This window comes from Staurois parvus, unplaced genomic scaffold (assembly GCF_062004578.1).
Source record: "Staurois parvus isolate SC_StPar_1 unplaced genomic scaffold, SC_StPar_1.0 ptg000222l, whole genome shotgun sequence".
Taxonomy (NCBI): Eukaryota; Metazoa; Chordata; class Amphibia; order Anura; family Ranidae; genus Staurois; species Staurois parvus.
This window is the reverse complement of record NW_028318018.1, coordinates 540,032-551,993: the sequence shown is the minus strand read 5'-3', so window position 1 is coordinate 551,993 and position 11,962 is coordinate 540,032. Positions and strand designations below refer to the sequence as shown.

Sequence of the window (11,962 nt, the reverse complement as noted above, 5' to 3'; positions counted from 1 at the left end):
TAAACTCCCATGGCTTTAAGTAACATCTCTATGCTGATGACACACAAATCTATCTTTCTACCCCTCACCTCACCCCTTCAGTCTCCTCCTCACCTCACCCCTTCAGTCTCCTCCTCACCTCACCCCTTCAGTCTCCTCCTCACCTCACCCCTTCAGTCTCCTCCTCACCTCACCCCTTCAGTCTCCTCCTCACCTCAACCCTTCAGTCTTCTCCTCACCTCACCCCTTCAGTCTCCTCTCACATTACTAACCTACTAAGTGACATATCGGCATGGATGTCACTCCACTTCCTCAAACTCAATCTTTCCAAAACTGAGCTCTTAGTATTCCCTCCAGCCCATGCCCCCCCCCCGACTTCTCCATCAAGATCAATAACACAATCATCAGTCCCTTCCCTCATGCCAGTGTGGGGGAGATGTACATGTTTTGGGGTGGAGCAGAGGGGTTAAGAAGTGAGATTTTGGGAATGCAGGAAAGTAATATGAAAAGGAGGAGTAGAGGGGACATATGAAAGGTACACGGAGTGGGACTCAGACTTGTAAGAGATGTTTTCTGGGGTGTTTGCTTGCAGTCTGTCCAGCATGCAGGAGAGTTACTTGTATCTTCCTTCTGCTTGAGTTCTCCTGCTTTAGTTCAACTGCTTCTTAGCACTCCATCAACGCAGCACTCACTGAAAAGCAGCACCCCCATCAGTGACTGTGCCCCCCCCCCATCAGTGATCTCCCCCCATCAGTGACTGTGCCCCCCCATCCGTGATCTCCCCCAACAGCTGATTTAAATTTATAGGGAGATGGCCAAATGAGCACTCATCTCCTCCCCAATTAGGAACTGATAAGGATCAGATGAATATGGGGGATGATTCTCAAACAGACCAGACACAGGCTACAGTCATAAAACGGTAATAAGATGTTATGTTCTATTTACACCCAGTAACCCCCCATCATGTCCGTCCTCTGCCTCCATAGTCCTCTCCATCCTCTGCCTCCATAGTCATGTCCGTCCTCTTCCTCCATGGTCACTGTGACGTCTTTTATCTCCAGCAGATGATGATACTCAATATTTAGAAGGACACAAGGACCTCTACAAGGACGTCATGATGGACAATCAGCCGCCCCTCACATCACCGGGTAAGAGGAGACTTTATTGTAAAGGAGAGAGCAGTACGGAGGATCCACCTAGATCCCCCATCATCTGATAAACACATAGAAACAATGGATTCAGTCAGTGTGTGTGTTTCCTACAGATGGATCCAGTCATGGGAACCTACCAGAGAGATGTCCCTTTCCTCTGTATTCCCGAAATTCCACACAGGAAGATCACAACTATGCAGAACATCATCAGGTAGATGTGTATAAATCATAACTATTAGTGATTGTTCCTCAAGGGTGTTTGTTACATTGAATTTACTTTTGAATGTTCAGAGTGGAATCCTCGGGGATGATAATATTGATGTTAAAGAAGAGTATAAAGAGGAGGATGAGGAGTATGGAGTGATGGAGGAGTTTTCAGAAGGACACAAGGATATGATGGAGCCACCTAATACCAGGAACCCACCAGAGAGATGTCCCCGTCCTCTGTATTCCTGGGATTCCACACAGGAAGGTCACACCATCCCTCAGTATTACAAGGTTGGTGGGGCGGAGCATCTAGAACATGGACTTGTAGAGATGATGTGTGGATTTTTTAGCTGATATTTTCTCTCATTTCCTTGATTTAGAGTGGAGATCCAATCGATATAGAATTTGAGGTGAAAGCAGAAGAAGAAGAGGCGTATGTGAGGGATGATCAGCAGTCTATGGAGGAGGATGGAATAACGGGGACATTTATAGAGGAGGACACTCCTACAGAGATCAGCACAGGTGGGTCATGAACACTAAATCCATTCCTCCACCCATACTGCTCACTGATTGGTCCAGAGTAGGGCGGGGGCTGGGTGATATCAGCCTGTAATCCCCTGGTCACTTTCCTGAGCTGTGTTCCCCGTCCTGTATTCCTGGATTTCTCTCGGATAATCTTCCTTTGTGCTGCAGACACAATTTATGTATCTAGACTGGATTTATGGAGGTTCTGGGGTTCAGCTGGCAGCAAAATGTTCATTTTCACCATAGACATTACTAGACCTAGGTGCCCTGGACATGTGCTTTTGATCTTATTCCTCATGGTGGTGACATAGCAATTCTCCCAGTATTTGTCACCTGTGCCGGGTGGAGGGATATGTCTGTAGTGTCTCAGACCCAAGTCACTGAGTGCAGTCTCAGGAGATGGGAGGCAGCGGTGTGGGACCTACATAGTTACATAGTTAGTCTGGCTGAAAAAAGACATTCCATCTAGTTGTACCATTAAAAATAAAAGTTATAATCCGACACCGACAGCTGATCCACCAGAAGGCAAAAACCCAGCAAAGCACAATCCAATCTGCTCCTGCAGGGGAAAAAATTCCTTCCTGATCCCCCGAGAGGCAATCGGATATTCCCTGGATCAACTTTCCCTATAAATGTTATATCCAGTTATATTCTGTGTATCCAAGAAAGAATCCAGGACTTTCCTACAGCAACCCCCCCTTAGGTATTATACATGGAGATCATATCCCCCCCCTTTTGTATTATACATGGAGCTCATATCCCCCTTATGTATTATACATGGTGATCATATCCCCCTTATGTATTATACATGGAGATCATATCCCCCCTTATGTATTATACATGGAGATCATATCCCCCCTTATGTATTATACATGGAGATCATATCCCCCCTTATGTATTATACATGGAGATCATATCCCCCCTTATGTATTATACATGGAGATCATATCCCCCCTTATGTATTATACATGGAGAGCATACCCCCCCTTATGTATTATACATGGAGATCATATCCCCCCTTATGTATTATACATGGAGAGCATATCCCCCCCTTATGTATTATACATGGAGATCATATCCCCCCCTTATGTATTATACATGGAGATCATATCCCCCTTATGTATTATACATGGAGATCATATCCCCCTTATGTATTATACATGGAGATCATATCCCCCTTATGTATTATACATGGAGATCATATCCCCCTTATGTATTATACATGGAGATCATATCCCCCCTTATGTATTATACATGGAGATCATATCCCCCTTATGTATTATACATGGAGATCATATCCCCCTTATGTATTATACATGGACTTCATATCCCCCCTTATGTATTATACATGGTGATCCTATCCCCCCTTATGTATTATACATGGAGATCATATCCCCCCTTATGTATTATACATGGAGATCATATCCCCCCTTATGTATTATACATGGAGATCATATCCCCCCTTATGTATTATACATGGAGATCATATCCCCCCCTTATGTATTATACATGGAGATCATATCCCCCCCTTATGTATTATACATGGAGATCATATCCCCCCTTATGTATTATACATGGAGATCATATCCCCCCTTATGTATTATACATGGAGATCATATCCCCCCTTATGTATTATACATGGAGATCATATCCCCCCTTATGTATTATACATGGAGATCATATCCCCCCCCCTTATGTATTATACGTGGAGATCATATCCCCCCTTAATCTCCTCTTCTCAGTAGAGAATACATTCAGTTCCTCTAATCTCTCCTCATAGCTGATCTCCTCCATGCCTCGTATCAGTTTGGTTGCCCTTCTCTGTACCTTCTCTAGTTCCCCAATGTTCTTTTTGTGAATTGGAGCCCAAAACTGAACTGCATATTCCAGATGAGGTCTTACTAATGATTTGTACTCGGGGGGGGGGGGGGGGATATCTCTCTCTCTGGAGTCTATACCTCTCCTAATACAAGAGAGGATTTTGCTTGCTTTAGAACCCGTAGATTTGCATTGCATGTAATCTACCAGAACCCCCCCGATTCTCCACCATTGATCCTCCCAGATCCTTCACCATTGATTCCCCCAGATCCTTCTCCACCATTGACCCCCCCCCCGATCCTTCTCCACCATTGACCCCCCCCGATCCTTCTCCAATATTGACCCCCCCCCCATCCTTCTCCACCATTGACCCCCCCCCATCCTTCTCCACCATTGACCCCCCCCGATCCTTCTCCACCATTGACCCCCCCCCCCCCGATCCTTCTCCACCATTGACCCCCCCCCCCGATCCCTCTCCACCATTGACCCCCCCCCCCCGATCCTTCTCCACCATTGACCCCCCCCCCCCAGATCCTTCTCCACCATTTACCCCCCCAGATCCTTCTCCACCATTTACCCCCCCAGATCCTTCTCCACCATTGACCCCGCCCTGATCCTTCACCACCATTGATTCTTCACAGATCCTTCTCCACCATTGATTCCTCACAGATCCTTCTCCACCATTGATTCCTCACAGATTCTTCTCCACCATTGACCCTCATCAGATTCTTCTCCACCACTGTCCCTGTCAAACACCTCCTGGCGGTATTTCTAGCAATCCACAGGACAGGATTCCCAGGAGCGTGGAGTCTAAGTCCCAGTCTGCTTGTTCACCAGGGCCCCTGATGGTGGGGATGGACTTGGAGCAGACAGTGACTAGGTTGCGGCCCCTGAGTACACCTGCCCGTGGTAGAGGGATCTGCCAGAGGTATATGCAGGTAGAGAGCCTGACGCGAAGAGGCGGAAGGCTGGAGCCGTGATGACTGGATCTGTGCAGGATGGATGGCAGAAGTAGTGAGCGTGGTCAGATGGGCCAGATCGGTAACAGTGGGGTCAACGTAGTACAAGGCAGCAGGCAAAGAGTTGTCGGGTCACTCGCCGGGTTCAGTAACCGGAGGTCAGATCAAATAGGGATATCCAGGAGAGAAGTCAAATGAGCCAGAGGTCAGAGCAGGAGAAGTCAGCAGAGGTCAGGATCAGGAGAAGTCAGCAGAGGTCAGGATCAGGAGAAGTCAGCAGAGGTCAGGATCAGGAGAAGTCAGCAGAGGTCAGGATCAGGAGAAGTCAGCAGAGGTCAAGATCAGGCAGGGTTGGTAACAAGTCAATCAGCAGATACACAGGAACACAGGATATAAGACCATACGGCAATGAGAGTCTGTGCAGGGCAGGTTTAAATACTGTGCCCTGTCATTGGTGCCAGGCGAGCATCCGCGATCGCGAGTGTACATGCGCGGCCACCACTGCCCAGGTCCTAGTGCCCGCCGGATAGAATGAATCGGCGTTCTGCACATGCGCACACCCGCATGCTGCCGCAATCCCTGACATTGCTCCCCCCCACGGGCATCCTCCGGATGCCCAACCAATCTCTCCTCCAAGGGTGGCTACGATAGAACTCCCGGACAATTCTAGGGGCGTGAACATTCTGGGCCGGCTCCCACGAATTCTCCTCAGGACCATAGTCCTTCCACTTAATCAGGAACTGTGTCTGGCCGCCTCTTTTCCTGCAATCTATGATTGCTTCAACCTCAAATTCTTCTTGTTCATTAATGGTTATGGCCTCCGGAGGTCTGGACCTTCGGTCCGGGAAGGGATCTGGCACTGCTGGCTTCAGTAGCAACACATGGAAAACTGGGTGAATCTTAAAAGTTCCTGGAAGTGCCAGTTCATACGCCACTACATTGATTTTCCGCTTCACCCGGAATGGACCCTTAAATTTCGGCCCCAGTTTTTTCAAAGGAGAAGACATCCTCATATTGGTAGAGTCTAGCGAGACCTGGTCCCCCGATTGCAGGCTTAGTTCAGCTCTTCTTCTGTCGAAAGCCCTTTTGCTGTCCTCCTGGGCCTTTGCAACAGCTTCTTGAAGCACCTTGTTATTGGCAGAAAAAAAAACAGCATATTTTGCGTAGCAGGGACTGGGCTTTCAGGAATCGGGTCAGGTAAAAACGTGGGGTGAAACCCGTAATTGGCAAAAAATGGGGATTGCCCTGTAGCAGAATGATTTGTGTTATTGTACGCAAATTCAGCCAATGGCAAGAGCGCCAGCCAGTCATCCTGGAGGAAAGATGTGTAGCATCTCAGGTACTGTTCCAACGTCTGGTTCGTCCTTTCCGTCTGCCCATTTGTCTGTGGGTGGTAGGCAGACGAGAAGGACAGTTTGATTCCCAAAACCTCGCATAATGCTTTCCAGACTTTAGATGTAAACTGGACCACTCGGTCTGAGACAATATCTTCTGGAATTCCATGGAGCCTTACCACTTCTTTCACAAAGATTTGTGCCGTTTCCAGAGCCGAGGGTGGGTTCTTTAGCGGCAGGAAATGGGCCATCTTTGACAAGCGATCCACAATTACGAAAATCGCTGAATGGTCTTGAGATGGTGGAAGCTCCACTATAAAATCCATGGAGATCATCTGCCATGGCCAGTCAGGTATAGGCACAATCTTTAGCCATGCTTGGCCACCAGAACGTATGCTAGAGTAACTCTAGGATCTTTGCAATTCCAAAATGGCCTGCCAGTGTATGGTGATGGCAGTGCCCCAGAACTAAGGTTTGGACCTCCTCGGGTACCACAATTTGCCCTTCTTTCCAAAAGAGACCTTCCTTGCTCTGTAGAGAGAGCATCGGGCTTTGTATTCTTGGACCTGGGTCTATATGTAATGTGGAACACAAATCGGGAGAAGAAAAGTACCCATCTTGCTTGGTGTGGTCTCAGGCATTTGGCTGTCCTCAAGTACTCCAGATTCTTGTGGTCTGTGAAAATCAAGATTGGATGTGTGGACCCCTCCAGCAGATACCTCCACTCTTCCAGTGCCGTTTTTGATAGCCAGGAGTTCCCGGTCTCCAATGTCATAATTCCTTTCTGCTGATGTGAGTTTTCTTGAGAAGAATGCCACTGGGTGCATGAGTTCTCTGGGACAGAATGTCCCCCACTGCGTTCTCAGAAGCATCATCTTCCAGAATCTATGGCAGAGAGGAATCAGGGTGACTAAGGATGGGGGCAGTAGTGAACAGCTCCTTCAAGGTCTCAAATGCTGCTTGAGCCTCAGGTGTCCACCAGAAACGGGCCCCCTGCTTGGTTCTTGATGAACTTTCTGTAAAAGTTTGCAAACCCTATGAAGCGTTGCACGCCCTTCTTGTCCGTGGGTACTGGCCATTCTAAAATTGCCAAGACCTTTTGGGGATCCATCGCAACCCCCGTGGTGGAGATGATCAGCCCCAAGAATGCAATGCTGTTCTGCTCGAAGCTGCATTTATCAGCTTTGGCATACAACCCGTGTTGGCGTAAATGTTCCAACACCCGTTTGACATGACCCCTATGGGTTTCCAAAGAAGAGGAGAAGATCAAAATATCGTCCAAGTAAACGACCACAAAAATGTCCAGTTAGTCTCTAAATACGTCCTTAATGAAATGTTGGAATGTAGCTGGGGCATTGCAAAGTCTGAAGGGCATGACAAGGTACTCAAAGTGCCCAAATCTAGTGCGAAATGTGGTCTTCCACTTGTCCCCCTCCCGTATGCGGACCAGGTTATACGCGCCCCACAAATCTAATTTAGTAAACACGGCTGCTGTCTTTAACCTTTGGAATAGTTCTGGAACCAAGGGAAGGGGATAATGATTCTTTATCGTAATCTTATTTAAGTCACGATAATCGATACAGGGCCTTAGGGATTTGTCCTTTTTCTTGATAAAAAAAAAAAGATTCCTGCTCCGGCTGGTGATGTGGAGGGGCAGATAAACCCTTTCTGGAGGTTATCATCAATGTATTCCTTGAGTATCCCCAATTCCCGCTCCGATAGGGGGAATATCCGTCTGAAAGGAATCTCAGATCCGGGTAGGAGGTCGATGGGACAGTCGTAGGTTCGGTGTGGAGGAAGAATGTCTGCCTCCGTTTACTAAACATGTCTAGATAGTCGTGGTAGGCCGGGGAAATGAGCTTGGCGTCCCCATGAATACATAGGAGAGACTGGGGAGTCAAGGAGGTCGGGGCGTGACAATGTTCCTGGCAATAAGGTGATAGGAACTGGATAGACCCAGTTTTCCAATCAATCTGGGGATTGTGCCCACAACCAAGGGAGTACTAGGATAACTGGGAACAGAGGGGATGCAATGGCATCTAGACGGAGGAACTCTCGATGATGGTTAGCCACCGTAGTACAGATAGGTGGGGTCTCGCGGTCTACTAATCCTGACTTAATGCGTGACCCATCAGCCAAAAAGATATTAAGCCCACATTCCTTGATCTGGAGGGGGATCCTCTGTCGGTTGGCAAAATCTAAATCGGCAAAGCAACTACATGCCCCGGAGTCAATAATTGCTGTTGCTGACACGGTTCTTCCTGGAAGCTGAAAAGAAATGGGTATGGCTAAGTAATTGGAATGGTTAGAACATTTGGAGGATACGTTGGAAAAAACAGAAGCACACTTGCCCAGTTTTGCTGGGAAAGAACGCACCACATGACCTGCTTCCCCGCAGTAAAGACAGAGGTTGTTCACCCGGCGCCTCTGGCGTTCCTCCACTGACAACGATGGTCGTGCCAATCCGAGCTGCATAGGTTCTGGCATCTCCTCAGACTCCAAGTTCCGGCTTCCTCCTGGCAGGGATTGGACTGCAGCACGGGGAAGTACCCACGTGGGTCTCTGCCCTGAGTTGGACCTCTCTAACCTGCGTTCCCGCAGTCTGCGGTCAATCTGTATGGCCAGGGTGATGAGATCTTCCAAAGAGTCAGGTAGGCCCACCCTGGCTAACTCGTCCTTAAGGGACTCGGACAAGCCCATGCAAAACTGGTGATGTAGTGCGGCATCATTCCACCGGGTGTCCCCCATCCAGCGTCTGAACTCAGATGCGTACTCTTCCGCTGCCCGGCGGCCCTGTCTGTGGGAGTACAGGGCCGTCTCTGCGGATGCTGCCTGCTGCGGATCGTCATATAGGACTGCCATCGCATTGAAGAAGTCTGTCACGGTCTCCAGATGGGGATCGTGGGTCTCCATTAGTCAGTGAGCCCAGGCCTGGGGCTCGCCCTGGAGTAAAGAGACGATGAACCCCACCTTCACCGATTCAGAAGGAAATGTCCGTGGCTGCAGGCTGAAATACAGCTGACTTCTCCTGATCCGGAAGGCCCTGAATTTAGCTCGGTCCCCGCTGATACGTTCCAGCAATGGTACGCGGGGTTCCGGTGGAGGCAACGTGACTAATGATCGGGCAGGAGGTTCTGAAGGCTCTATGGCTGCAGAAGGAGAACTCGTGCTCTGGGATGGAGCAGCTGGTGCGGCTAACGTCTGAATCCGGTTCTCGAGGTGTGTGTAACCCTCCTGCAGCATTTTGATGGCTTGAGTTAGTGCCGCCAGATGCTGACATATGTTCTCCAGTGGGGATGGCCCTCTTCCAGGCTCAGTCATGGCCGTATGGTTCTGTCAGACACCGCCTGGCAGTACCTCTAGCAGTCCACAGGACAGGATTCCCAGGAGCGTGGAGTCTAAGTCCCAGTCTGCTTGTTCACCAGGGCCCCTGATGGTGGGGATGGACTTGGAGCAGACAGTGACCAGGTTGCGGCCCCTGAGTACACCGTGGTAGAGGGATCCGCCAGAGGTATATGCAGGTAGAGAGCCTGACGTGAAGAGGTTGGAAGGCTGGAGCCGTGATGACTGGATCTGTGCAGGATGGATGGATGGCAGAGTAGTGAGCGTGGTCAGATGGGCCGGATCGGTAACAGTGGGGTCAGCGTAGTACAAGGCAGCAGGCGAAGAGTAATCAGGTCACTCACCGGGTTCAGTAACAGGAGTTAAGATCAGTAGGAGTATCCAGGAGAGAAGTCAAATGAGCCAGGGGTCAGAGCAGGAGAAGTCAGCAGAGGTCAGGAGAAGTCGGCAGAGGTCAGGATCAGGAGAAGTCGGCAGAGGTCAGGATCAGGAGAAGTCGGCAGAGGTCAGGATCAGGAGAAGTCGGCAGAGGTCAGGATCAGGAGAAGTCGGCAGAGGTCAGGATCAGGAGAAGTCGGCAGAGGTCAGGATCAGGAGAAGTCGGCAGAGGTCAGGATCAGGCAGGGTCGGTAACAAGTTAATCAGCAGATACACAGGATACAAGACCATACGGCAATGAGAGTCTGTGCTGGGCAGGTTTAAATAGTGCGCCCTGTCATTGGTGCCAGGCGAGCATCCTCGATCGGGAGTGCACATGTGCGGCCGCCCAGGTCCTAGTGCCCGCCGGCTAGAATGAATCGGCGTTCTGCGCTTGCGCAGACCAGCTTGCCGCCGCGATCCCTGACAGTCCCTCATATCCTTTTCCACCATTGACCCCCAACAGATCCTTCTCCACCATTGACTCCTCCAGATCCTTCTCCCCTATTGACCCCCCCACAGATCCTTCTCCCCCATTGACCCCCCACAGATCCTTCTCCCCCATTGACCCCCCACAGATCCTTCTCCACCATTGACCCCCCACAGATCCTTCTCCACCATTGACCCCCCACAGATCCTTCTCCACCATTGACCCCCCACATATCCTTCTCCACCATTGACTCCCACAGATCCTTCTCCCCCATTGGCCCCCCACAGATCCTTCTCCACCATTGACCCCCCCACAGATTCTTCTCCAGCATTGATCCCCCAAAGATCCTTCTCCAGCATTGTCTCCTAGATCCTTTTCCACAATTGACTTCTCCAGATCCTTCTCCACCATTGACTTCTCCAGATCCTTCTCCCCCATTGGCCCCCCACAGATCCTTCTCCCCCATTGGCCCCCCACAGATCCTTCTCCACCATTGGCCCCCCACAGATCCTTCTCCACCATTGGCCCCCCACAGATCCTTCTCCACCATTGGCCCCCCACAGATCCTTCTCCAACATTGTCCCCCCAAAGATCCTTCTCCAGCATTGTCCCCCCAAAGATCCTTCTCCAGCATTGTCTCCTAGATCCTTCTCCACAATTGACTTCTCCAGATCCTTCTCCAACATTGACCCCCCACAGATCCTTCTCCAGCATTGTCCCCCCACAGATCCTTCTCCAGCATTGTCCCCCCACAGATCCTTCTCCAGCATTGTCTCCTAGATCCTTCTCCACAATTGACTTCTCCAGATCCTTCTCCACCATTTACCCCTTCAGATCCATCACCATTGACTGCCCAGATCCTTCTCCACCATTGCACCCCCAGTTGTACCCCCCTAGTATGTATGATGCATATTCTTAGCCCCCAAGTGCAGAACCTTACATTTATCACCATTAGCCCTCATTGGCCCCATAGTCCCCCAATTACACAGAGCATTGAGGTCGGCTTGTAAGTTGGAGACATCCTGTAAGGACGTTATTCCCCGGCACAGCTTGGTGTCATCTGCAAAGACTGGAATGGGATTTATAATCTCACACCCCATATTGTTTATATATATTAATAAGTAAGGGTCCCAACACTGAACCCTGGGGTACCCCACTAATAACACTGAACCCTGGGGTACCCCACTAATAACACTGAACCTTGGGGTACCCCACTAATAACACTGAACCTTGGGGTACCCCACTAATGCTGAACCTTGGGGTACCCCACTAATAACACTGAACCTTGGGGTACCCCACTAATAACACTGAACTTTCGGGTACCCCACGAATAACCCTGAACCTTGGGGAACCTCACGAATAACCCTGAACCTTGGGGAACCCCACGAATAACCCTGAACCTTGGGGAACCTCACGAATAACACTGAACCTTGGGGGCCCCCACGAATAACACTGAACCTTGGGGTACCCCACGAATAACACTGAACCTTGGGGTACCCCACTGACACCCCCAGACCATTCACAGTATGAATCATTAACCACTACTCTCTGAATACAATCTGTTAGCCAGTTTTCTATCCATTTACATTCAGATTTTTCCATCCCGTAGACTTTACCTTACACATTAGCCGTGTGTGCGGAACTGTGTCCAAGTATACCACGTCCACCGCCACCCCTCTGTCCAAGTATACCACGTCCACCGCCACCCCACTGTCCAAGTATACCACGTCGTCCACCGCCCCCCCCCCCGTCCTAGTATACAACCCCCACCACCACCCTTCTGTCCAAGTATACCAAGAC

At 49.8% G+C, this 11,962-nt stretch overlaps 1 protein-coding gene across 1 annotated transcript in view; it reads left to right on the top strand.

Annotated features, from left to right (window-relative positions):
- The first annotated feature begins 1,053 nt into the window (after positions 1–1,053).
- LOC149460661 (uncharacterized) overlaps positions 1,054–11,962 on the top strand; it is a 269,888-nt gene continuing 258,979 nt past the window's right edge. The window contains exon 1 of the mRNA XM_089679336.1: positions 1,054–1,127. Within this exon, the coding sequence (XP_089535462.1) occupies positions 1,094–1,127 (34 nt within the window). The 5' untranslated portion in view covers positions 1,054–1,093. The remainder of the gene's footprint in view (positions 1,128–11,962) is intronic.